Source organism: Anastrepha obliqua, chromosome 3 (genome assembly GCF_027943255.1).
Source record: "Anastrepha obliqua isolate idAnaObli1 chromosome 3, idAnaObli1_1.0, whole genome shotgun sequence".
Classification (NCBI taxonomy): domain Eukaryota; kingdom Metazoa; phylum Arthropoda; class Insecta; order Diptera; family Tephritidae; genus Anastrepha; species Anastrepha obliqua.
In genome coordinates, this window is record NC_072894.1 from 125,271,027 (window position 1) to 125,298,365 (window position 27,339).

General features: G+C 36.7%; 2 protein-coding genes across 3 annotated transcripts; one reads left to right on the forward strand and one right to left on the reverse strand.

The window, feature by feature from the left end:
- Positions 1–2,247: 2,247 nt before the first annotated feature.
- LOC129241580 (UDP-glycosyltransferase UGT4) lies at positions 2,248–6,067 on the reverse strand. The gene is made up of 6 exons (XM_054877988.1): positions 5,655–6,067; positions 5,013–5,592; positions 4,755–4,949; positions 4,471–4,699; positions 3,728–3,956; positions 2,248–3,657 (listed from the first exon to the last, which is right to left on the reverse strand). The coding sequence occupies exons 2-6, from the start codon at positions 5,462–5,464 to the stop codon at positions 2,828–2,830; spliced, it is 1,935 nt and encodes a 644-aa protein (XP_054733963.1). The 5' UTR covers positions 5,465–5,592; positions 5,655–6,067; the 3' UTR covers positions 2,248–2,827.
- A 1,796-nt stretch (positions 6,068–7,863) lies between these two features.
- LOC129241851 (bromodomain-containing protein DDB_G0280777) lies at positions 7,864–13,482 on the forward strand. 2 transcript variants are annotated; one of them, XM_054878393.1, is made up of 3 exons: positions 7,864–8,114; positions 8,235–8,513; positions 10,688–13,482. In XM_054878393.1, the coding sequence occupies exon 3, from the start codon at positions 10,934–10,936 to the stop codon at positions 13,265–13,267; it is 2,334 nt and encodes a 777-aa protein (XP_054734368.1). In that variant the 5' UTR covers positions 7,864–8,114; positions 8,235–8,513; positions 10,688–10,933; the 3' UTR covers positions 13,268–13,482. The 2 variants fall into 2 exon arrangements, with proteins under 2 accessions (XP_054734368.1, XP_054734366.1); XM_054878391.1 differs by having other exon boundaries at positions 7,864–8,101.
- Positions 13,483–27,339: the final 13,857 nt, after the last annotated feature.

Below are 27,339 nucleotides of genomic sequence, written 5' to 3' on the forward strand. Positions count from 1 at the left end.
CATGCCCCATCAAACCCACTCATCTAACACCTCTCTCGCTCTGGACCCAAACCGTCGAAACAGCCAGTTTCCTGGGCCTACCGTTAGATGAGCTAGACGAAGACGACCGGTGATTACACTACACTGACAGGGCAAAGATACTGCTACAACAACAACAAGAAGTCGTTACCGAAGATTAACTTTGTCACTTCCCTAACACTTTGTGGGTTACTACCTTCAGCAGTTACACCGGACAGATTTGTTTATTAAATTTCGTAAAATGTTGCTTCAATGCATTCTTCTGAGGAAAACAAGGAATGGTTTCCAGCATAAAAACCGTTATCTTCATTTTCAGAGTCACTCTCAATAATTACGGGGTTTTCGTCGTTTTGTTGGTCTGATATTTGTATCGTCTGAATCAGAACTATGTTCTGAAAAACTATCACTTTCTGAATCCCTAACACAAACGTCGCTTGGACAGTCAGACAAAATTCACAAAATTCTTTTTCAAAAACATCGCAATGGGCCATTTCTAAAAATTTAAGAATTACGATTTTTACGTCGCGTCGTAACTGAAAAATTGTAAAGCAACTTGATCTTACCCCGTTTGCTGAGGGTTTCTCAATAATATATTTACGGTTTGAACTGCCACTGTGACGAAGACAAATGGACAATGGAAAACAAATACTTCGCCAATTATATAAGGTTGTCAAAAAAGTCTTGCGGTATTTTTATTGAATTTTCAATTGTTCATAAAATTGGTTATAATAATGCGATTTAAGTCAAATATGCGCCGTTTTGTTCGATGACGAGTTCCCAACGAGATGCCAACTTCATAATGCCCCTCTTATAGAAGCTCGCTTCCCTATTGTCAAAAAATTCGGAGAGCCAATTTTCACAGGACTCTCTTGAGGACAACTTCCGACTACCAAGCTCGTTCGCCATGGACAGAAATAGGTGGTAAACACTTGGTGCGAGATCCGGACTATACGGTGGATACAAAAGAACCTCCCATCCGAGCTCCCGGAGCTTCGGACGCGTCACCAAAGATGTGTGTGGCCTGGCGTTGTCCTGATGGAAGACAATTCGGCCTCTGTTGATCAAAAATGGCCTCTTCTGCATGAGTGCTGCATTCAAGCGGTCCAGTTTCTGGCAGTACAGGTCCGAATTGAGCGTTTGGCCATAGGGTAGCAGTTCATAGTGGATAATTCCCTGCCAATCCTACCAAACACACAGAAGAACCTTCCTGGTCGTCAATCCAGGCTTGGCCACCATCTGGGCAGCTTCACCGCTTTTCGACCACGACCGTTTGCGCTTCACGTTGTCGTAAGTGACCCACTTTTCATCGCCAGTCACCATCCGCTTCAAAAACGGGTCGATTTTGTTGCGATTCGGAAGCGATTCGCAGGCATCCATACGGGCAAAAATGTTTTTTTGCGTCAAGTCGTGTGGCACCCATACATCGAGCTTCTTTTTGAATCCAAGCTTCTTCAAATGGTTTATAACGGTTTGATGACTCATGCCCAGCTCTTGGCCGATGCTACGGCTGTTACTATGCCGGTCTCTTTCGGTCAATTAAGCGATTTTATCGCAATTTTCGACGACAGGCCTTCGGGACCGTGACGCATCTTCGATCACCTCTGCACCAGAACGAAAACATTGAAACCATCGTTGTGCGGTGGAAATGGAAACTGTATCGGGTCCATAAACTGCACAAATTTTATTGGCAGCATTAGATAGATGCATTTTTGCCTTTATCGTAGTAGTACTGTAAAATATGCCGTATTTTCTCTTTATTTTGCTCCATGTTTGCGACACTATAACTCACGAACGACTAAAAGCAAACAACAATTAATCAAACACGTGTTAGCACGTGAAAAGAGCTTTCCAAAAAGCTCTAGCGTGAACCGATGCGACGAATACAACTAGAACTACGCGCTTGCAAAGACAAGCTTACGGAAATACCGCAAGACTTTTTGGCCAACCTTATATTAGGTTATCGGAAGACGTCGTATGACTCTACCGGTCAACAATGTGATATGAGTCGATAAAAGTGCGGTTAGTTTAACAAAATTCCACATCTTACTCGAAACAAAAGTTTTTAAATTATGGTATGAAATACAATCTCGTAGAGGATAGATAGCAAAAGTAGAAATTCATTTAGCAATTTGCATTTTCCCGTGAAAACCATAAAAAGTATTATTAATGTAAAAATGATGCCATACACTTGCTGAGCTTTTAGTGGCAAAAAAATTAGGAATGCAGAAAATCAAGTCAAGTCGGCATCATTCTGACATAAACATGCCGAAACTTGTCAAAGTACAACAAACACATCACCACGTAGCCAATTGTTGTTATTAACATTTAAATTTATTTGCATTTGGTTCGACTTTTTTTAAGGTGATTACATTTTATCAAAGTAACACAAATGTTCCGAACTTGTAGACATAATTCTATTAATCTATGTATTTGTATATGAATAACAATAAATATGTAGTACATTTAAAAAGCGTATATGAAATTTTAATTAAATATAAATTATAAATTTGTGATACTGAAAGCATGAGTAAAATTTATTTGATAGATCTATGAAAATTAGACTATGAATAACGCGTTGGAGCAAACAAGATCATTGAAATTTCGCCGTCTCACTCACTGCATTGAGCGGGACGCGATATTTCAAATCATATACTTCTTAAGTACCGACAAGAAAATGCATAAAAGCACAACAAAATATCAAAATAAAACAAGCATAGACGACATTACCTTAACGTAGATTAAAATCTTTGTATGTATGTATATGTATGTAATTTCTTCCGTAATAAACCCTGTTCTTTAATTCCATATATTAATTTGACGGCGTTTTCATTGCTGCTTGTCGCATAAGCTTCTCACGTTTAGCTGCGACATCTTCACTGCCACAAATACCGCTGACAGCATTTTCGGAACGCGGTGAGCCGCCTACTGAAGATGCAGCAGACGATGCTGTGGATCTGACTGACACAGACGATGCAGTTGAGGAGGCCGAAGGTGATGATGGTGGTTTCAATACGCCAGCAGTCTGCATTGCACTATTACGCCTATGCCAATCCAAAACTGGCGAATCATTTACTGTAACCCCTCCACTTGTCGAACTGGTACGACCAGTCACCTTTAAAGTTGCACGATGTGCACCAGTATGAGCTTGCATTGCTGTTTGATTGATGTACGAACGTCGAAGAATGCAACAAGTAACGATAAATGGCACCGCAATAATCACAAATAGTCCCAAAAAAATTATGGCTAATACATCCACCAGCTCAGCGCGCATAAAATTCAACTCATTTGCATGCGATTTGAGAAAATTGACGCCACCATGGCTACTTAAAATTAGGTCAATATAATGGCTACTCCTCGATATGGGTGTACCATAGTTAGAGTTTAGCAGACGACGCTTTTCGGCCACTTGTATAGCGTAATTTTCATTTGTAGCCAAAAGCTGTATGTTATGCAGTAGTGCATCATATGAAATTGCATCGAAAGACATCATCAGAGCGATTCCCTGCTGCTGCAAACGTCTAGCGTTTACTTCCTGCTCGGGGAAAATGGGTATGGCAAGTATTGGTGTGAGACCATTTATAGATTCAATAATACTCATGAGACCACAAGCGCTTATGAAGACCTTGACATTAGAGTGCACTATCGTAAAGAAAATTTAAAACCAAAACGTTAATGTAAGTCGATTTCGATGCAATATTAAACTGCTTACATAAAATGGATTCCTGTGGCCACCACTCTGCTATCATTACATTTTTAGGTAGTGATGTGTAAAATTTGAGATCCTCCCACTTGATAAGGAAATGATAATCCTTCAGATCTGTTATGACATCCAAAATAGTATCTAGTTTTTCCCGCGCTAAATCGACTGTACGCGCATCGGCGCCCAGGCTTATGTAAACCACACCACTCGGTGCCGATTCTATGAAGTAAGCAATGTGCTGGGAAGACAAAAAAAATTATAGCTTGCATTGTTAAGGGGTTAAATTTATATAGAAAATGTTAAACTAAGGTATAAATTGTATATGTTGTGCAAAATGTTAAACCCTCTACTTGAATTTTAAAGATTCCATTAAGATATGAATTCAATGACAGAATCATTACAAAATCCTACTAACAAAATGTAAAATATCTAAATTCTTCAATTTAGAAGTTTCATAACTTCTCTAGTAGCTTGAATCCTACAAATTAAGGAATTTCATTATTCTAAAAGTGTCAAACTTATAATTTTGCCTCTCCTTTAGTCAAACTTAAAACTTAAGTTAACTGGGAAACCGATTTGTGCGCCTGGAAGCATGCAATGTTTTTAACGTACCATCACTACACTATTAGCACAATACTAATTTAATTCTTTAGTAACTGTTTGCTGATTTAAGTATAAAATTACCCTGGTAGTCTGCGATCTACAACACTATATAATACTTTTCATTTTTCCGTGGGCAATCTTCTACATACCATTGGCAGCTCGATTTGCTTATGCGGCTCATGCAGATGTGCACCAGCAATCTCTAAAATGTTTGGCAAGTATGCGCGCGGATATTGCACTATGGGATGTGAGTTGATTAAAACAAGACTAAGATTTTTAGTTAGATCACGGTGATGCGGTAAAGTAGTGTTGGCAAGCTGGCATAACGTCTGAAAATGTTTTGTGTAAACGGCTTCTTGTGAGATCATGTAAAAAAAGCTGTAAAGGATTGAAGGTTAATTTTAATGAATAGTGCACTTAACGTTGCACCCACTTGTAGGTCAACTTCTCGAATAGGCCCATTAGAGTATTCACGCAGCGTTGCCAAATATTCATACGTTCTGAATATGATAAGAAAATGCTGGGATCTAGAGCTGAACTTTGTGGATTTCCTAGCATTCGATTTAGCCACGTATTTGCGCCAGTGGGACTAATGGCCACGGTGGGTATTTGATAGAAATGTGCCAAGCTAAGAGAGTGATAAAAATTTACACTATGTATATTTTTATGCATAACTTGCAAAATGTCTTACCCCAATAGCGAATCACTTAGAAAGAGATCAACCATCAACAAGTCGAACTTTTCCCCGCTACGTACTAATTTTCGCAATTTTGCATCGCCCAGCAGGAGATCAACATTTGCTGCCCCGGCGTACATCAGTCGTGTGAAGTGCTCCATAATTGAACGTTGTCGTGATTGTTCTACATCAAATGGCAAACCCATCTCCTCCCAGTTTTCACGCAATCCCTCAATGCGTATCTCCCTAATTTTTTGCTGCACTGGATACTCCTCGGCATGTGGACTTATCAACGTAACAGAATAGTTCAGTTGTGTTTCTACTATTTGTTGCAACAATCGACGGCCAAAAAGGTAATGCGACTTCCAGACGCTTGGTAGCACTGCCAGTACATTTGCACCAGACACTAAACATGACAAAGTACTCAGCAAATACAACAACGGCACAGTAGTCACAAAATTAGCCATTAATTAAATTATTATGCCTCGCTGTGCGACGAAGCGGTGCTTTAGGCCGACGGCCGTTTGACCTTAGTATGCTCCACTGCACTTATATGTGTAATTGTTGACCCTGCTGGATCGGGAATATTTTTCAACTACAAATATTGATAAATCAGATGAGTTGCATGGATATTTTTTATGCTGTTGCTTTAGTAACCTATTTTTATCTGAATGTGGGTAATATTTTTTCGGTTAACACTTTACAGCTTCCTCCTCTCGTAAGCTCGTCTTGTTTAGAGTAGTAAGTTTATCAACAAGTACTCCCGTTTTTCGAGTTGCATGTCTCTTTATGGAAGGGCTCATTAATCTCTGTATGTTCGGGTTTTTTTATTTCGTTTTCCAATGCAAACTTTGAACATTTTTTGTACTTTGTTACTGCTATTCACTTTCTTGGCATTTTGCATACATTCAAAACTGATTATGCAAAATATTCTTAATTAATACAAAAAATCAGCTTTATGATATTCAGGGCAGTGTGAATTGTGAAAATACAACGATACCAATAATGTACAATGTTAAATGTAAAAAACAAAAACACTGAAGTTGGAAATTGGCAAAGGATGATTGCTGATGGCGTCGCGTAAACAAACGCGAATGACAGCAAATCACGCACTACAAAAAACATATGACCAACAGAATGTACCAAATACTAAATCTTTTGTAACAGGGTGCACATGCTGGTAATTCTTCGAAACGTGATTGATGGAAACCACAATTCGTGGTTAAATAAAACAAACACTTATTAAATAGAGGATATAATTTTAAATACAGGAAAATAACAGGTAAATGTTGTTATAACAACAAAAACATTTCATTCCGGTAACGTGGAACCACCTATCGTGGGGCCAGAAGAAATAGTCGTAAAGATATTTGTATACTTAAAAAAAAAGTAGAGGATTCAAACCAATTTTACAGATTTGATTGAATCTAGAACGTGGTACTTAAAGAAAGATGTAGTCCCGTTAGCTACTTTTGTATTATCAATGAACTTTGAAAAAAAAAAGTACTTTCTTGAGGCAAAAACGTCGATATAACACAATTTAAGATCTGAACTTAAATACCTAAGATATGACGATATGTGTTGAAAGGTATGAGAGACCAAAACAAAATCGAAATAGATTTCGGATCGAAATACTTGCTTGGCGAAGGTTTACTAATATTTTGAAAGCTTTATTTTATTCGCATGAAACACGTAAGTTAGTGTGGTAGAACCTGAGATCTGGTGGGTAGGTACTAGAAAGGGTAATTCAAACAAAAACAAAAAAGTTGTCTCCACCAAACAAAAACATCGACATATTATGCTTTAAAATTCACTGTAAGTGCGGAAGATATAACGAAAATACTTTGGGAAAAAATTCTGAAATGGCCGTGCAAAATGGTTTTAAACTCATGGGGTGTAGCGTTTTTTTTTTCTTGCAAGGAAAGTTGTACCTAATGTATACTATAAGTGCGTTTGTAACAGCATAATGAAAATTGTTTGAATAGTTTACTAGGAAAACAGTTAAATTTATATGCCTTAATAAACTCCAAAAATGAATTTCGATAACTTTGATTATTCTGTGAGCAGCTGCTCTGCGCAAATTCAATTGAACCATACCAGAAATTAGTACTAGTCTGTACTAAAATGCTCCGAGTGATGAGAGGTGTGCACACTCGAGCCAAAATTTATATATGAGTTGGGCAATACCTATTTTAAGATAAATGCGTGTATCCTGATAATAACCTAAAGTAGTTTCTTGTTTCTTGTCTCTAAAACTGACCTTAAATGTAAATAGAAACGCAGTATAAAACAGTTTCACATGTTATTTAAACTGATAAATAATAGTATTATCCATAAAAAAATTGTCCACTGCAGTACTACTGAAAATCTCATTTATATGCAAACAATTTTCTTGTAAATTGTTGTTGACAACAGTTACATGGTTCCTTGAGCTGTTGGCAATTTATTTATGTCGAAAACACAAATTAGCCTTGTCATAAAAATATACGATATTTTATTTATTGAAATTGGTTAAATATATTTTTAATAATTAGACTTCACTACAGCGAATGTTATAAACATTACATCGGGTAAAAATGTACTAAAGATTAATTTATTGTACTCGGTTATTTTTACGCTCAAAAGTGTACTAAAGATGTCCAAATGCCCTTTTTGGCGAAAGTTAGTGCTGGAATTCGATTGCAAGGCACGGCTACATTTGTGGTCAGCCAATACGTTGCCCTGTCGTTGCCAAATTAGTTACATGAATATGTTGCCGTAATTAAAAAAAAATTGTTTAAATTTCTTACATCTGGTAGCACTAATTCTTTGATTCCTCTTCCGCTATTTTCTTTAGTTTTTCATATTCTCTTCTTGGTATATCAATCTATTCTGCGCATATTTTGTTTGCCAGTAGTTTTAAATAAAATAGCACAAATAATTAATAAAACCGACTTATATCAGCTGCAAAAAATTAGGAAAATAGTGTTTATTAGAAGGCCCCCATAGAATTGCAAATAAAAAAGTGAAGTTAAAGTGCAAACATTTACCTTGGGAACCTTCGATGCTTCTTTCGCTATCGACGCGAATAGCAAATTAAAGTAGCGGCGGCGAAACGTCTAAAGGTGCTTAGTATATGTATGTAATAAGAAAATATTATTAAGAACATAAATTCATGTTTTCTTATTTTTGTGGACAGAAATTGCAAACATTGTGTGGATTTTTTATCAATAAGTTTTTTTTGTTGCTTCTTTACAGATTGGAAATGATGTCAGTGTGCTCATTTGCATTTTCTTGATATTAGTTTTGTTAATTGTTGTGACCAAATTACTTTGTTAGTGATTCTGTTTTAATTTTACCTTACTTGGATTCTTCTTCACATATGCAATGTAAGTTGTTATTGCTTTGGTGATGATTCCAAAGTTGGGCTTAGTCACACATTTCTATTTGGAGACATGAATATGCAATATAAGCAGCACCGATTTTTTAAAGAACGTGCTTAACGATTTGTACGAAAGATTTTTAGTTCCGTAGCAGGTAAGCTTGTTTCAACGATAATTTAATGGTGCATATATTATTTTTAAAAACAGCAAATTTGCAAAGAAAAATTGACTAATTGTAGATTTTATTCTTCATTGTTCATTCAAATTGTTATATGATTTTTAGTTTCGTTTATTTGTACCAAGCTTTAGCTTGTGAAAATGAGAAGCAATAATATTTTAGTACATAGTTTTGTGTTTTGGGACACTGATACTTTTGAGCGCAGTATCATTCATTCACAGATGTTTGCGACCTCGTCTGCCGATCATAGCGTCCGACAATGTCGTTGATTGATGGCGGTCAAAAGAAAACGGGTTCAGCACTGATCAGTTTTTCTTGTTCTTTGCAAAGAACCTCATACTGGCCACTACTAAATCCAAACTAACTATTCACAACATGTACAAAGGTGACGATATCAGTCGGTTGCTTATTATCAGAACGCACCGGAGCGTTTCTAAAAAATTATATATGGAATGTTTTATAATTTTACTATAATAACAGCACTCGAATTCCAACTACGGATAATACTAAGAAAGCTTCGGGAGCTGGCTATTTTTTCCCTCCAAACGATCGCGATTATAACCTCAGTGACGAACCATCAAAAAGCCATCTCAGAAGCTAGCAATTTAGGCAAAGTTAAGGATATGTGAGGCAGGCGGTCGGTCCGTCGCTTACAAGTCCAATTTGGTTAGCCGGAGGTGAATGACTTAAGGGGGGAAGCTGGTCTAGAATTTTGAAAAAATCGAAAAATTTTTTTTTGTCTTAAAAGGTGCTTTAGGGTCTTAGAAATAATATACCAAATGAGGGATGCCAGCAAAAATTCTAAATGCCCAAATTTTTCATTCGACGGCAGTGCCTCGCAGGTATGCCCCGAACGCTACTTACAACTTTAAACGCGTTTTTCTCGAAATCACTTTTTTTAAACTGGCCGAAGACATAACTCGAACAAATCTTTACCGATTCTTACGAAATTTTGACAATACATTCGAAATACCTTTCTCCGGAGACGTACGTAGGATTTTTTATTTATATTACATAGTTTTTTTTTTAATCAACAATTTTATGTCGTTCTTTATAGTGAAAATTGTAACTTTTTGTTCAAACGTGCACCATTTCGCGAAAAAACAAAATATCGAAAAAATCCTACGTACGTCTCTTTCTGTTGTTATATAGAAACTAAAAAAATTTTACTTTTTGATCCAGGACAAAAATTAAGGAGTTTACGTCTTCGGCAATGGACCCACTAGAAAAAAGGCGCCTTAGGAGAACTGCTGGACAGCGGCCATTTTGAAATTAATTCAGACGAAAAATTTTGTATTTGTACCATGAAAGCTATATTATTAAACCTATTTCACAGATTTTCGATTGATTCCTTTGTTGAGTCAAAATAAATTCATAAAATATGCCCATTTTTTGCGCTCTAGACCAGCTTCCCCTCTTAAATCTGCAAAAATACCGTACTCCGGATAGGGGAGGGCATGTTTGTTCCCATTTAAGGAACTTATTGCATTATTTCATAAGTAGTTTCTTCTAGGACCACTCTTGTAGATACCTACCGTTGTTGTTGTTGTTGTTGTAGCAGCATAAACATTCCCCGTGCATATACGAGGAATACTGCTGAAGTGACAGTCTTTGGCCGGATATAAATCCGGGTCGTTCCGGTTACGTAGAACCGACTGTCGTGGGAACGTAGATACCTACCGTAAGGCGGGCTGCTACACATGAACGGGAAAATAAATCTTATTGTTGTTGTAAAAACAGCTGGATATTGTAGCAGGTTAAACTCAAGGAAGGAAGGACACTACCCATTCTGTAACCAATTTTGTTAACTCCCCTTTCCCCTTGGTCCCATTTCTGGATATGCCATTAGATGGTATCGATTACTCCAACTTATGGACAAATTGTTCTAGATAGTGCTTGTTAAGCTACTGAAACAACAACAATAAATTTGATGATTAACCAGGCTCTTTGAGTATTTTAAGATAAGGCTCGATTTCTTAAATAAAATTTTATCCGGCACTGTTTGCTAAATAAAGTGAATGAAGTTCTTAGAATTACGTTTTAAGTGGTTGTGGTAAAAAATATGAAACATGTTTATATAAACTAACAACAACAAAAAATATAAGTGACAAAAGATTTTGCTGAACCACTCCCCTTGTGTTCTCTTTTAGGAGAAGCGGAATGCCGAATTACGGTGTTGAAATCCATAAAAAATCCACAGGCTCGGAGATTAAAAGGAGTATAAAAAATTAGATATACTAGCCAATTAAATTTATATAGAAATCTGAACGAATGCACCAAAAACGAAACAGTAACGGCACCATTGACATCACAAACGCACCTAAAGTCGGCCTAAAATCTACCAATTCAGGCAATTCGAGAATAGAAAGTTTTCTACAGGCGCTTGAAAACTAAATATGGCTGCCACTACCAGAAATAATCCTAATGACGAAAATGCAGAGAGCGGGGGGAGTGGTACACAGGCCAACACTAGCAATAACAATAACAACAATAGTAGTTGTAATAATAATAACAATGGCGACAGTACGAGCCATAACCAACCGGTGATGGACGAGATGGAGATTAAGTTAAAACGCCAAAATCTCGAACAGCGCAAGCAGGAGCTAGAGCGGGTACTCAGTGAAAAGAATTGGCTGCTGCAGCAAATACAAAAGCAAGAGACCCAAATACTGAATGGCAACTACGAGTATTTGAATGTAAATGAAATATTCGCTATGTTGACACGCCAGTACAAGAAGGAAAACGGCGGAAGTAGAGGCAGCGATGCTGGAAGCACTGCTGTTTTAAGGAGAAAGACTATAAGCGGTGGTTGTAAGGAGAATCAGATCAACCACAACAACAGTAGTAATAACAATCGACAGTCGGAGATTTCAAATCGCTCATCGGAATACGACAATTACCCTGGTGGGAATTCAAGTATGGGTGAATCTAATACGACAGCGCTTAATGCTGCCGCTGTGCAACAACACCTAACCAAGAGTCAATCAATGAAGAAACGAGGCACTAACACACCCGCTGCGACTTCAATGGCCAACTACAACTATTTGCAAGCACAGCAGAGACAGCAACAGCTGCTGCAGCAGCAGATGCTGCAAAATCAAATGCAATATACGGCTTTGATGCAACATCAGCACTATCATCATCAGCAACAACAGTTGCATCAACACCAGAAGCATGAGGATCAGCAACAGCAAGCACATCAGTACAAGCAGCAAATCTCACCATCACAGTCACAATCATATTCACAATCGCGCCACTATCCATCTGATGCAATTTCGTTGTACTCAGTCAATTCAGCGAGTGTCGCTACTTTGCGTCAGCAACATATTGCCCCACAGCAACAACCGATTGTGGTTCAATGCGACCGCTACTATCTATCTCCTACGCATCAGAGCTACAATGGCGGTGGTTTTATCAAGTCCAGTCAAAATATTAAAAAATATGTTTCGCCACAAGTATCGCCGACACATCACGGAGTGGCAACAACACAAACTCTAAAGCATTCACATCCTTTCCAACAAGATTTGCTCATACCAGCCGCAGTTACAGCAGAACAAAAGTATATGCATCACCAGCAACTACCGCTACAACAACAACAGTTTCTGACACTGCAACAACTACAACCTCAGATTTTGCTACATCAGCCGCAGCATGCTTCTAGCAGGCAGTTAGATGCCATCTCCTTGGCGCCTTCTTACATTTCTGTTGACGTAGAGAGCGCAGCAGCGCACAATCCACACTGGCGTTCGCAAAGCAATCTGCCACCCATCTCGCCACAAACACCACCACACAAGGGACTTGCATATAATCAAAATCAAATTACGGCGGACACCAAGTCCCATTCAAGTGATATGTTGTCAAGTAATGCGTACTATAATACATCTGTTGCCTTGCCAGCGGCATCTGTGAAGTCCCTGACCAAACCTCTGGACGAAATTTCCATTTCATCGTTGAATAGCGAAACACAAAAGTCGAAACTACCGAAACCCAAACAATGGATGGAGTCGTCTTTAGATGGTCCTGTAATACGTCAGACGCCAACAACGGGCGGAAGTGCTGCGCATGCGCAAGACTTATTCTACAACACATCTAACTCATCAAGGCCGTCAGCAAATAAAACACAAATCGGTGTCTCCACTTTAGGTGGAGGGGGTGCTAGCGCCGGTGGGCCGCGTGAACGTACAAAACTCTCATCTCAATCAATGTCCGGCGCCCCACGTCATTACTCTATGTCCGCAGCCTCACATAAACACCCATATTCCCAGAAGTTGCTACAGGATGACGACGGACGCTACGCCAAGCTAAGCCAGTCCACATCTTATCTCAATAGCAGAGAGTCACCTTCAATATCGGCTGCATATCCACTGGACGGAAGCATGAACAGCACCACTATCGAACTACCGGCGCCGACAACGGTATTCAAATACTTGCCGCCGAAGCCCAGCACTGTCGCCAACACTGCTTCGCAGTTAACACCGCCACCACCGCCGCGGCCACCACCGATTGGTGAGAAAGCCATCGGTGTTGTAGTTACTGGAGTTGCGACAATGCCAAGTGCTTTATCCCCAAATGATATACGCATTGAATCGCCGAAAAATATAACAGTCGTAAAACCGGCTACCTTCCGCCCATATCAAGAGGAGACCAAACCGTTTGAAATGTCTGACTTTTATAAATATTCCACAAAGTTTAGGCAGAAAGAGCCATCTGCTTCAAATGCAGAACATTAGAGAAGATTAGTGAATGTGGAGCATATCACAAATATTCAAGCATCACATTTTATATGACTTCACATATTAGATTACTTAAAGCAATCAGTTTAGTTAGAAAATTTTAATGGAAATTCAATCCGGAATAAAAAAACCATATATACTTGACAACTTTTAGGTAAAGTAATTAACTTTTTTAGAAGCATATATATATATATATATGTATATATACATATTATATATAAATACGTTGTTAACATTTGCATAGTTTGAATAATAATTGGCATACATATACGCTTTAGTATAACGCAAATGAATGCCCGGGTATTAGAATAACCTTTGCAGTAGGTGCATTGGAAAATAGGGAATGGCCTTACGAAAAAACTATAAATGCCTTAACATATAAGGAGCTTTACTTGCTATCAGATAACCAAGTGCGATTACACCCAACGAAACTTTTTCATAACTTATAGACTTGCTAACAAAACCAACTATAAATAAGTGACTTGTTGAATTTTGATATTCTATACATATAATTATTGAGATATTTGCACGAAAATTGCCCTTTTTGATAGTATACTCCTAGAATTAGAATTGCCAATGCATATACGCATTTTGTGAATATAAAATTACTCAAAACTTTACGTTGTTTGATTGATTTTAGGTTAAAAAACATGATAGCCTTTGATACGAAATATTAGAACTCTTCACCAAGTTGTTTTATCATATGCAACGACCCTGTGCTGATCATTGCCAAATTGATATAAAAAATTTTAGGAATAATACATATTTACATATATTTTTGTACGGTTTATTATAATATTGTTAAAATTTACTTTATCATTAAATAAATGTTAGTTATTAATTCAATTGTATTTTGAATATTGACAAACGAAAAACTGTAAATAAATAAATGTTTTGAGGATCAAAATATAAAATTGGCTTCAATTCCTGATTTCATACAATAAGTAGGTAGGCAGCTGGTGGCTGCCAATATGGCTCACTTAGACCTGCCGTAGGTCCGTTGTGATATCACTGGAACTTCTTCCTTACATTATGGCGTCCCTTTTAAACCATCCTGTGGCTATTATAAGCGAGCTTAGCTTCGTTGGTTTAAGATGCGCTATATTCGTTAAAAATGCTCTACCAAGCGTGTAAAGTTTTCTTCTAGCTATTCTTTCACACTCACAAAGGAGGTGTCTTATAGTCCTTCAGCACAATAGTCAGTAGAGGATCTAAAATCACTCACTTTGCATTTTTGAAAAGGACTTAAAATTCGAGCTACAGGATTGGATATTTAAATTGTAAGCATTTGTTTCTTAAATGAAAAAGGCAAAAGGAAAAACCATTTTTTCGTAGTGAATTTGGATAAAGGTGTTGCTGCAGCAGTTTACAGCAGTCTGTCTGGTGTCGTCAAGCCATCAGTCAGAGGTGACTAAGTGCATGCTCAGGAAACAGGTTGTTTTGACAGGACCTAACTTAAAGAGGTCATTAGTGTTATTCTTGTTGTAGCAGCATAAACATTCCCCATACATATATGGTGAATGCTGCTTAAGTGACAGTCCTTGGTCGGATATAAATCCGGGTGGTTCCGGTAACGTAGAACCGACTGTCGTGGGAACGAACTTAAAGAGGTCATTAGTCTTATTGTTGTTGTTGGGGGTTCCGTCCCAGTAAATTAGCGTTGTCTAAATCACTGTACCTCACCCAGGTCGTTAGTGCCATTGGTACCGGTTAGATTCATCTTCACATACCGGACCTATGTTCAATATATGGGTCTCTCGAAACAGTTGGACTTCGTTGACCGCATTCGAGGAACGGTAGTTCATAAAGATGGTGAGGAACGCCCGGTGAATGTCGTTTATGGCCTGTATGTAAACTGGTAGGTCCAGTGGTTGTACGTCAGTCAGGTTATGCAAATGCTGCCTGATGTGCTTAGCGAGTCACCTGCTGGCAAATGCTGCCAGAGGTTGTTCTTACGGTAACACCCCGGTAGGAACTGTTTACTGAGCATAATAACTGGGATCATAACTGCCTCGTTGTGTCAGAAGCTTCGTCCATTGCGTATCAGTAGTTTCAGGCAACCAGATGGCGCTGCATAGTTTAGAACCAGCCGGCCGATTGCTCTAAGTATCGCGAGCAACGTTTCTTTGTCTTTGTCTCAAGTGCTATCGGCTAGCGACTTGAGGACCTTGCTGCCATTGTGTACCTTAGTGGCTATCGCAGTTGTATGTAATAAGAAGAACAAGTTATCGAAATTTACATCGCGTAACTGTGGATTTAATGGGAAAAAAGTGACAAATTTCGAAGAGAACAATGCATCAATGCGCAACAAACTGATCAGCAAACAGTTTCTCCTAAGGTGATACTGCAGGTTTCACCCATGTATACACCTGCTTGAGCCAGATCCGCCGCCCAGGCACGTCAGGGGGCACCTCTTCAATTACGCCGAAGAGATGCGGGACAAAACGAACAGACAACTACTGGACCGGACAGTATTTAGACGGACAATAAACTACATTCATCGGAATACCCTTACCACCTTCTTATGCTCCCGTCCCCCAAATGCCGTAATCGGAGTCCAACCACCACCTACAGCAGATGAAGAGCTCCAGCTTCCCCGTGAGACCCGCGTAATCTTGGCACAATTACGTTGGGATATCGAAGCAGGTTAAACTCCAGAATTGACCACGTCATACCATACATGGTATGTCCAGCATGTGAAGGCACCCCTCACGACACTTGCTCCACCAAACCCACTCATCTAACACACCTCTCTCTTTGGACTCAACCTGTCGAAATAGCAAGTTTCCTGGGCCAACCCTTAGATGAGTTAGACGAAGACGACTGGTGATTTGCACTACACTAACAGGATTTAGTATTGCTGCTACAACAACAACAACAGAATGCATCAATGTCATATATAAACTCCAATATGGGAAAATCATCAGCGTTTAAGATCTTTAGTGGCTGAAGAGCCCTCTAGATACGAGTATATAAATTGAAAAGCAAGGAGAAGGACACCACTTTGAGATCCTCCTTACTTTATCCTTCTCTGTATAGAAGTTTGATCGCTTACTGATTCCGGTCTTTACGAAACAGGCCACAGCTACGTATCAACATGGCTTCCGCAAAGTGTAGAGTTCCACCAAAGCACGGTGGTTGGCGAAAACTGACTGATTTGTGATTTCATTAGCTTACTTGATATCCTGATTTTATTTTTCATTTTTCTGTATCAGGTGTTCATGGATATCCACATTTCTCTGTGTGTTCCTTGACATCGAGGGTGCGTTCGTCAATGCATCTAATTCGGAATTATGCCGTTTAGAGAGTAGAAATTTGAAAAAACCTCTCTGCAGATGGATGGACAGTACGGACAGCCCGGACTAAGCTTCAGCTCCTAGTAGAGCAGGACGCATCGGCCCTCCAGCTGCAATGTATAGTTATTCTGCAGTCAGGTAAGCGTTCCCTATTTCATATGATTAGGGAAGGTTTTGGCAAAGGAGGAGTGATCTCATCCAAGAATATGAAATTCCTGTGCTTGCAGCTCCCATTTACTGAGCTCTATAGATATGATATCATGGCTAGGCGGTCGCCGTAGCCGAATAAAATCGGAGGAGGAGCTTGACCAAACAGCCAAGAAGAAGAAATATACAGGGTGAACGATATAAAGTGTTACCTACTCAAAACACCATAACTTTTTTGTGTGAAATTAGTTTTTATTGCCTTGAATATAGCCTTGAAACGGTCAAAAAATGAGTTGCATGCTGCACGAATGTGATCTAGAGCTATTTTGGCCCATTCGTGTATAATCGCTTTTTTCAGCGCATCCATACTGGCATATTTTTTAGTCCTCACCATGCTCTCCAAAACAGACCAGATGGAGTAGTCCATCGGATTTGCGTCTGGCGAATTCGAAAGCCATTGTGTGGACGAAATGAAGTGTGGAGCATGATTTTTTAACCATTCTTGGTTCACACGAGCTTTATGAGACGGTGCCGAGTCCTGTTGGATCGTCCACGGTTTACGACCGAAATGTTTGCGTGTTCACGGCTCTAAAGCAGCTTCTAAAACATTTTCCCGATAATAAGTCGCATTCACTTTGCCACCAGGCTCGATAAAAACGATTGGAGAGCGTCCATCAGCGATCATTGCGGCCCAAACCATTACTTGCGATGGGAAATTGCTTCAAGTGGCCATACGTAGGCTCAAATTCTCGTATGGGCGTTCGGTCAAGTAAACATGATCGTTTTGAGTGTTTATGAACTGCTCAATTGGGAAATTTTTTTCATCAGAAAACACAATGTTAGGAAATTCGCCACGTTCGTGCAAGCGCAACAACTCCTTTGCTCTTTCGCACCGAACATTTTTTTGCTGGGGTGAAAGATCGAGTGCTTTTTGAACTTATAAGCCTTGACCTTGAGCTCATTTTTCAATATGCATCGAATGCTGTCTTGCGATATTTTCAGTTCTTTGGCCATTTTTCTTGCACTTCGACGTAGATTTCGTTTAAGTCGAGCCTTCACTTTCCGAACCATTTCTGCCGTTGTTGCGTTTTTTTTTGGTCCACCTCCATAGCGTTTTGCCACGCTACCAGCATCATTGTAACGTTTTATAGTGCGATACACAAACATTTTATTCACTTTGAGGTGACTGAGCTCTCGAAAAATGGCTGGTTGTGATTTTCCAGCCAAATATAACGCAATCACACTATTACGTTTGAATTCCATCACAGAAAAAAGAATTCAACAAAACTAAGACGCAAATGCTTTTGATGGCTTATAAATAATATTATATATTGAACTGTCATTAGAACAATTTTGACGTTGATGTCATGAGCTGTTTTACAGATACAAGCAGTGTGAAGTTGGTAACACTTCATATCGTTCACCCTGTATATAAAATTGAACTGGTCAATAAGGCTAACTGGGCTCTAATACATACCTGCCCGTGAAATTCCTTTATATTTTTTTATATTTTGTGTTTTTGTAATGGCATAGCAACCAAAAATCAATAATAAAATAAATAAAAAAAAATTAGTAAAAATGAGTAAAAATCACTAAATATTATCGCCTGTTAACATACGGTGAGCAAATAATATTTATTTTGTGCCCTTATTTCTGGGATAGAAAGCCAACTTTTTGCAGGCCTGTCAAAAGCGATTTAACCCTTTAACTGTTTAGTTTTGTTTCGAAAAACTTTTTCTGCCTGCTTAATTGTTTTTAGCGAAGACGCGTATATTCGACATAAATAAAGTAAAATGTTTTTGCTTGTAAAAGTAGGCAATGATGACTAAAAATCAAATGTTGCGAGTTGATTTTTAGGAAAATATATATTTTTATTCGTTGTTAACAAACAAAATTTATTTCATTTATAAAAAATATATCACATAAAGATAAAATTAAGCCATTATAGGAATGTAAATAGAAACAATAAAAGATCAAATAAATTTCAAGAAATATTATGTTACAAAACTAAAAATTCAAATTAAGGGCAATAATAGTTTTTAAAGCAAGGTGTAGCATATTGAAAGTCAATATCGGGATTATCTTCTGATTTTTTCATATAAAATAAAGTATAGTATTGGCTTTGTAAGATGAAGGAATATCAAAGTGCTTCCAAGGATTAGATAAAAACTCAAAAGGTTCGCGTTCTTACCTACAACCATCATATTGAACTTGAATTATTTTTATTTTCTTTTTCTAATTCATTGCATTCACCATCTTCATCACTGGTATCTTGAAATGTATCCCTCTCATCAACTTGATCAATGCTTTTTGCTTCTTCCTGCACCTTCATCACTGCTACCTGCTTCACTGCTCTCATCAGAAGACGACCAAATTATCATTATTTTGCGTTTTCGTTCTGCTTAAACACATATCTCCAGCACTATCATAATTATTCATCTTGTAGGGATAATCAAAATAATGTATTTCACAATTTTATTCCTTTCACATTTCCTGTAAATAAAACCCACAAGACTATATGCCATTGCACAGTCAACTGGAAATGCCTATGAAATGCTTTTTTATTTGAAAAAAATTGTTTTGTAACGGTACTTCTCCAGAGCTTTATGTATTAAACATGTATTAAAATAAATAAGGTTGCCAGACTAACGAGTATTCTAAAATGTACATTTTTAAAAGATCTTTATTGGCATTTCTCTGTTTTCATTCGACTTTCCTTGATAGGATTCGATCCTATTTAATAGAGAGGTGCAGCACAGTACTTATCGATGGGGTTTCTTCGAAACAGTTTTTTGCCACCTCTGGTGCTCCTCAGGTTAGTATTTTAGGACCTTTGGTATTTGTTTTGTTTATTAATGATATATGTTTGTTTTTTTATTTTGCTAATTTTCTTCTCAATGCTGATGATCTAACAGAGTATGCTGAAATAGGAAGTTCTAGTGATTCAGCCCTCTCACAGTCTGAGATGAATAATTTATTTTCCTGGTGCTTTGTGAATCGTCTATTTCTTAATATTGAAAAATGTCACAAAATTACATTTTGTAAGGTTCAAACCCCCCTAATACCTCTTTTCATGTTACATAATAATTCATATCTTGTTTCGTCTGATGTGATTACAGATTAAGGGGTTTTCTTTGGTTCAAGGCTCAATTTAATAATGCCGTTTAATTATGCCGTTTCCAATTTAGTTGCTATGCTGGCTTTTGCAAGACGTCACTCATCGTACTTTATTGACCCATACACTCTTAAAATATTGTACTCTGTGTTTGTTCGGTCCAAATTTGATTATGCGGCTTTCATTTGAAGACTGGGTTGAGAGGGTTCAAAATATTTTTGTGCATTTCCCACTCAATTCTCAGACCCGAAACCATCATACGAATCCCGCTGTCGTTCGATTAGTGTTTTTCGATTAAGTGACAGAGGTGCTGTTCAGGCATTTATTTCTTTATGTCAATTTATCTTTGATCTCATTAAAGGCAAAATTGACTGCCCGGTCCGTCTGGAAAGAATACAGTTTAATGTTCCTTGCAGAAATTTTCGCCGTTGCAACATTTTTCGCGTTGGCTTTAGTAGTCTATACTAATATTATAAAGAGGAACACTTTGTTTGTTTGTTTGTTTGGTTGTAATGAATAGGCTCAAAAACTACTGGACCGATTTTAAAAATTCTTTCACCATTCGAAAGCTACATCATCCACGAGTAACATGGATTATATTTTATTTTGGAAATAGGGCTCGAGATATAGGTCAAAACGTGGACACGGGTAACCTTCGGATGTGTATGTACAATATGGGTATCAAATGGAAGCTGTTGGTGAATGCTTTAGTCCAGAGTATTTTTTATGCCGCTCCGTGACTAGGGTCTCGAGATAGAGACCAAAACGTGGACCATAGAATGTGTTTGTGCAATATGGATATCAAATTGAAGCTGTTGGTGAATGCTTTAGTACAGAGTATTTTTCATGCCGCTCCGTGACTGGGGTCTCGAGATATATGTCAAAACGTGGACACGGGTAACCTTCGGATGTGTATGTACAATATGGGTATCAAATGGAAGCTGTTGGTGAATGCTTTAGTCCAGAGTATTTTTCATGCCGCTCCGTGACTAGGGTCTCGAGATAGAGACCAAAACGTGGACCATAGAATGTGTTTGTGCAATATGGATATCAAATTGAAGCTGTTGGTGAATGCTTTAGTACAGAGTATTTTTCATGCCGCTCCGTGACTGGGGTCTCGAGATATGGGTCAAAACGTGGACCCGGGTAACCTTTGGTTGTGTATGTACAATATGGGTATCAAATGAAAGCTGTTGATAAGTGCTTTAATACGGGGTAATTTTCATACCTATTGATGACTAGGGTCTCGAAATATATGCCAAAACGTGGACCCGCCGTGTCTTTGCACCGAATTAAACCAAACTTACACACATTGTTAGGTAAGTATTGAAAATGGGTTTCGTAAAGTTTGGTTGCAATTCGGAGCACTGGCAACGGGTACAGCGTTCTTTTGAACCAGCCATAATGTCGCTTACTTTTTTAACGCTTGGGGCGGAACTGAACTGTCAAATTGACAGAGTGAGTTACAATGTGTCAATATTTCTTTCTGATTTGGATGCCATAAGGAAAAAACGTAAGTGCAACATGTAAAAATTGTTTGTGAATTTTTTTGGAGGGGATTTTGGAACAGTGAATAATTCCTTACGAAATTTGAGAATTTAATGTGAAATCCGAATGAAATTATGTGTTCGTGGAAAAAAATTTTTTTTTTCGTTTTTTTTTTTGAAAAATATAAATGGATAATGGTTAAAAAAGCTCCAATGCTTAATAAAACATATAAATTGAAACGAAAAATTCATGGATGATCAGGAAAAAAGACGATTGTTTATTCATATGCGTTGATTTGAAATTTAAAAACAATCTTCTTTTTTCCTGATTTTCAATTTATATTTTATATTTACTCAAAAACAAATAGAAAAACAAAAGATATTGTTTATGCCAAAGCGCTTGAATAAAGAAATAAATAATATGAAAATCATATATTTTCTGTTCTAAACCATATCTATTCTATTTTAGTGTGCCCAGCGAAGGGGGCCGGGTTCGCTAGTACATTATATAGTGCCAATGCGCCACTCGTTAGAACGTTGTCTGACCTTAATTATCTCTCAACTTTTTTGGATTTGGCCCTCTCTAGGGCCAAACCAGTATTTCAAATGCAATTAAAAATTACTTTCTATGTAAGAAATCAAAATAATACCTTGTATATATTTGTTATTTTAGTTTCATAATTATTAATTTCGTTAAAATTCAATTGTAACTTGTGTATATTTTTCACAATTTAATGGCTTTTTATGTTGATAATCTAATTTTACTACACTTTTAATATTAAATATTGTAAATTTGTATTTTAGTTCTGAATTAATATCTTGAATGTCTGTTTTGAATTCTGTTAGACATTAATGAATAAATATAGTATAATTATAATTATATAGCAAATTTTTGACTTGAATTTGGTTTTTACTGTGCGATTTTTTATGACAAAGTGTATCACTGTTTTGAAAATATTCGGCATTTCGCGTCACTACGATTTGATATTATTGCAAAATGCTGCTATGCCGCCATTGGCATTGTACCAATCATAGAACTTGTCAAACTCACTCAACTATTTTTGCACAAGCTGGCATTGTCAATAATCTTGATAAAAATATAAATGTCCAAAATATATGTAAGGTTTTTTTAAATGCTATTCTTCTAATCTTCCCATAGGGTGATTATTTGTGTATTCCATTCAAAATATCTTTCAGCATACCAACTTATGTAAGGTGCTTTTTTCTTGAGGCGGATAAGCTCAAATGTAAATAAAAGTAAAAAAAATTTTAATATGCAATTGCATAGACATTATGTGACAGACAATTTTTTGGCAATAAAGTTTAAATATGATTTTGGGGCTGCGACTGGCCGGCACCTAGCGTGGAGGTATAATTTTCATAAGGTTTTAATGGCTTAATGCGCTCATTTCTTTCTGGTTAGTCGGCGTAGGCATGATATTTTGCATATCACTAGATAAAATGTAAAATAGTTGAGCCCACGCTCGAGGAGGGCGTGATTCTAGTAGCCCACAAAGTGTGCCTTTGTGGATGTAATAGAGTTTCGACAATGAACTGTGGATTATCATTCGGAATTGATCTATTGTTTTCAAAATAAATTTGAAAAATTTGCCAAATCCTACGTGAATCTAGGTTGGGTTACGTTATTGTGGCAGTCAGTTTAGAATAGCCAACTCACTTAGACGATGTAGGTCCGTTGTAGTACTACTGTGTAACATGGGAACCTCAGTGTTTATTCATCCATTGGAACTATTTAGACTCTGTTATGAAGCATAGTATAGGTTTTATCCCAATACTGTATAGTTCAATAAGAGAGTCAGAAGAGTATTTTTCTAACAACTTTGCTCTACTACTAGCTAAGGCTGGACGACTACAGAGGAAGTGTTCTACTGCTTTTTCCCCTTTCTGGTTCTACACCTTCTGCAGTATTCATGAGAAAATACTTCTGGCATAGAAGAGTGGACATATAACAGCCAAAGACCGATAACATAAGCCACGACCTTCGAGGTGTTCCCGTTTGACCGATTCTCCTGACTTTTTCTCATCTATTAGCGGCCAAATTAGCCTGGTTGTAACACACGGTTTTTTTTTCTCTTCATGACCTATTGATCGCCTGGAGAATATTATTTTTTATCCTTAATTTGCAAGTTGCCATAGGAATTCTGACTAGCTTTCCTATAATATCTCTATGTCCTGGAACCCATATAAGACTAACCTTGAAGACGGTGCTAATATTAGTTGGAGCTGGCAGGCATTCCTGAACAATCTTTATAGTAATTTATGTTACGGCGTGTGTGTTAAGGTACACAGTTACCTCCTAAGGTTTCTGCTTGCTATACGCTACAGTAGTCCGAAAGTCGGACACATAATTCTAGTCCTAATTACAGTAGGTTCTGTTTTTATGCGGCTTTTTTTATGCGGTTTTTAAATAGTGCGGTATTTTTTTAAATTACAAAATGCGTGTCGACCTGTCGGGAATTGTACATATAAACAAGATTCTAAACCAGCTAAGAAAAAACTCATCACAGATTACATCAGAAATGCTAACCCTACAAGTATGGAACCGCCTGCATAACTATCTAGATCAGACGCGTACATTTCCTGAAGTGACGAAAGTGATTTTACGCCAAATCCAAAACGAATGCGCAACATGTGGGTATTGTCTGATTCTATTTCTGACGTAAATTTATTTTTCGATTCTGACGTTTCTTAAATCTATATATATAAAAATGAAATGATGTTCGTTTGTCCGCATTTTTTTGGGCCGATACGAGGCCAATTTTATTCGTTCTTTTTTCATATTATAGGGATCCACTAGGGGAAGGTTTTTAGCAAAAAAAAATTTCTTTTAAATATTTTCTTCATATAAAAAAAAGAAAAAATCAAAATATTGTCCAAAACAAAACTTGCTCGATTGTTAGATTAAAGTAAGTTTCGAATCGACATTTATTTTATGTGTACAACTTTTTTTGAATTTTTTGTATTTGTATTGTGATACAGAAATGTATTGTATACAGAAATTTCAAATGATTCGAATGAAATTTTTTTTATTTTTTTTTTATTTCTTCCATAAAATATTACACCTGTCGTTAGACAATAAGTAATTTGATTTACAAAAAGATGGAATGAGAGTGATATTGAAGGGCCAATGCCCCCAAGCTCATTTAGAAGAAATATATACATATTATTTAAAAACAAGTGGTTAACAAACAATGATATATACGATTAGTTGACAATTGATTACAAGGATTTTGCAAGATCTGTTGGTGTTTGACGGTTAAGCCGACTTTGGGTAGATTTTTCTTTATTTGGTAGTCTTCTCATCATAGGATTTGTATGCGTTAATAGTCTATTTATGTGTCTTCTGCTAGCGCTTTGTATTGTTTCATCAATAGTATCGATGTCAAGGTCGCGATGAATATCTGTGTTAGGTATGTACCAAGGTGCATTAGTTAAGGTCCTAAGTATTTATGAAAATAATGTTTCAATTCAATTGAGCAATGCTTTCTTTGACCAATTCTATGTGGAAATGATGCGTTTGCAAACGATGTTTTCGGCTATGAACAAATGTTGGAATCGAATGAAAAAGGAAAGAAACGCGAAATGATAAAAAAAATTCTTGGAAAATTTAAAATGAATGGTGCTTCATTGGAAAAATTCAAAGGTAATAAGAACATACACAAGATAAAGTTAGAATTCGAGTTTTTAGATTTATTTTGTTTATTTCTCATTTTTTCAGAAGTACACCACACAACAACTCATTCCAACTCTGATTTTGAAATCCTGTTGGAATTGGTGATCGATAATTTTGTCACTATAATGGTCAATGGAAATTTGCGTGTATCAGACCCTGCATATTATTTATCATATCAACTTTTTATGGAACATATGGACCAAATGAACACAAAAAAATAATTTAGTTTTGTTTTGATTTTTTGCAACATTTTGGTTTTCAGTTAATACAATAAAAACAATACTGTTTTTTCGTGAACACAAAATTCTAAATTTATTACGTTGTTTGTTTAGAATTTTTTTAGAAAAAAGTAAATTTTTTGGTTTTGAGGAAATTTGTTTATTGTTGCTATTTGTGAAAGCGTAGATATTTGTAAGTATTTGACTATAATCCTAAAAGTTAATGGAATACCACTATGACACATAGAAAACATTTTTTCAAAGGGGTGTTTTTCGAAAATTATAAAAAAAATTGCTTTCAAAAATTTTGAAGAAATAAAGTAAAATAAAAAAATTTCGAAAGCATGAAATTTTTTCAAAACCAAATTTTCCTCAAAAAGATAAAAGAAATTTCTTCGAAGAGGTGTTTTTCTAAAATTACAAAAAAAAAATTTCAAAAATTTTAAACAAATAAAATAAAATAAAACTTTTTCAAGGGTATGAAATTTTTTCAAAACAAAATTTTCTGAAAACCAAACAAAATTAAAAAAAAATGGTGTTTTCAAAGCATTTCATATTCCACTACTAATAGAGAATACATTTTTTCGAGGGGGTGTTTTTCAAAGCGAAAAAAAAAATCTTTTTTAACAAATCAATTTAAACTTTTACAAAAGTATGAAATTTTTTCAAGAACAAAATTTTCTCAAAAACGTTAAATTAAAAAAAAATAGTTTTTTCAAAATATTTAATTTTCAGCAATTAACTGAGAAGAAATTTGTTAGAGCGAAGTGTTTTTCAAAACTTCAAAAAACACTTTTTAACCAAAAAAAAAAATAAACCTTTTTTCAAAAACAACAGGAATGATAACATTGCCTAACAATTTCTGCACTTTTGCACAGTCTAAGAGGCATTGATACAGAGTGTATTTCCAAACATAGTTCAACACTACAAAAACCATGATTGACTTAGCGAAAGAGCAATTTTAGCTGGGAAAAATAAGGACGTCAATGACATAAATTCAGCTATTTTAGATCAAATACCTGGTACATAGTTGCGTATAAGTCAATGGACACTATTACTGATCAAGATGAGGTCGTAAATTATCCAACTGAATTCTTAAACTCACTCGATTTGCCAGGCTTACCACCTCATAATTTACGATTAAAAATTGGAGCACCGATTATTATGCTGCGCAATAGTAATGTGCCCCGACTTTGCAACGGTACCAGACTCGCTGTGAAGAAGCTAATGGGTAACGTTATCGAAGCAACAATTTTGAAAGGGAAGTACAAAGGAGAAGACATTTTGATACCCTGAATTCCACTGATTCCGACGGATTTACCATTCGATTTCAAACGTTTGCAGTTCCCTAGGACAGTCTCTACAAATGTGCGGTATTAATTTAGAATACCCAATTTTTTCTCATGGACAATTGTATGTAGCTTGCTCACGAGTTGGCAAACCATCGTCATTATTCACGCGAAAGATGAAAAAACCAAAAACGTTGTCTACCAAAAAGTGTTACAATAAAGTTCGAATGAAATTGTATCAAAGAATTTGCTTTGTTTCGTATTAATTTTATTCTCTTTCAGCAAATCATTGAATTTATCGTCTAGCGAAGCGGGCGAGGGTACGCTAGTAAAGATATAATTTTCAAAAATAAAATATTTTGTTTATGCGATTTTATTTAATTATTTCAGATTCATGCGGTCTATGGAACGTATCTATAGTTATAATATGGGACTAGTGCCCTTTTTTTATGCGATTTTATTACATTATTTCAGATTTATGCGGTTTTTAGCACTTTTGAAACGTATCTATAGTTTTACTATAGAACTAGTAGCTTTTTTATGCTGTTTCTTGCGGAAGGTATCTACCGCATAAAAACAGAATCTACTGTACTTTGAAAAACTCCATAGCCTACTTTATTTTCTAGTTTGGTTCCATCCGTGTAAAAATTTATTTTCACTTTTCTCCATGGTATTTGAGTTTGCCACTTCTCGCCGGGATGTTAGTCTTGAAGAGCCTGTCGAAGGTGAGTTTAGAAAAATAGTATCCGGGTCTTCCATAGCGTTATACTGTTAAGTCTAAACACTGAAGCGGCGGATTTAGAGCAGGCAAGTTGCCCTCGAA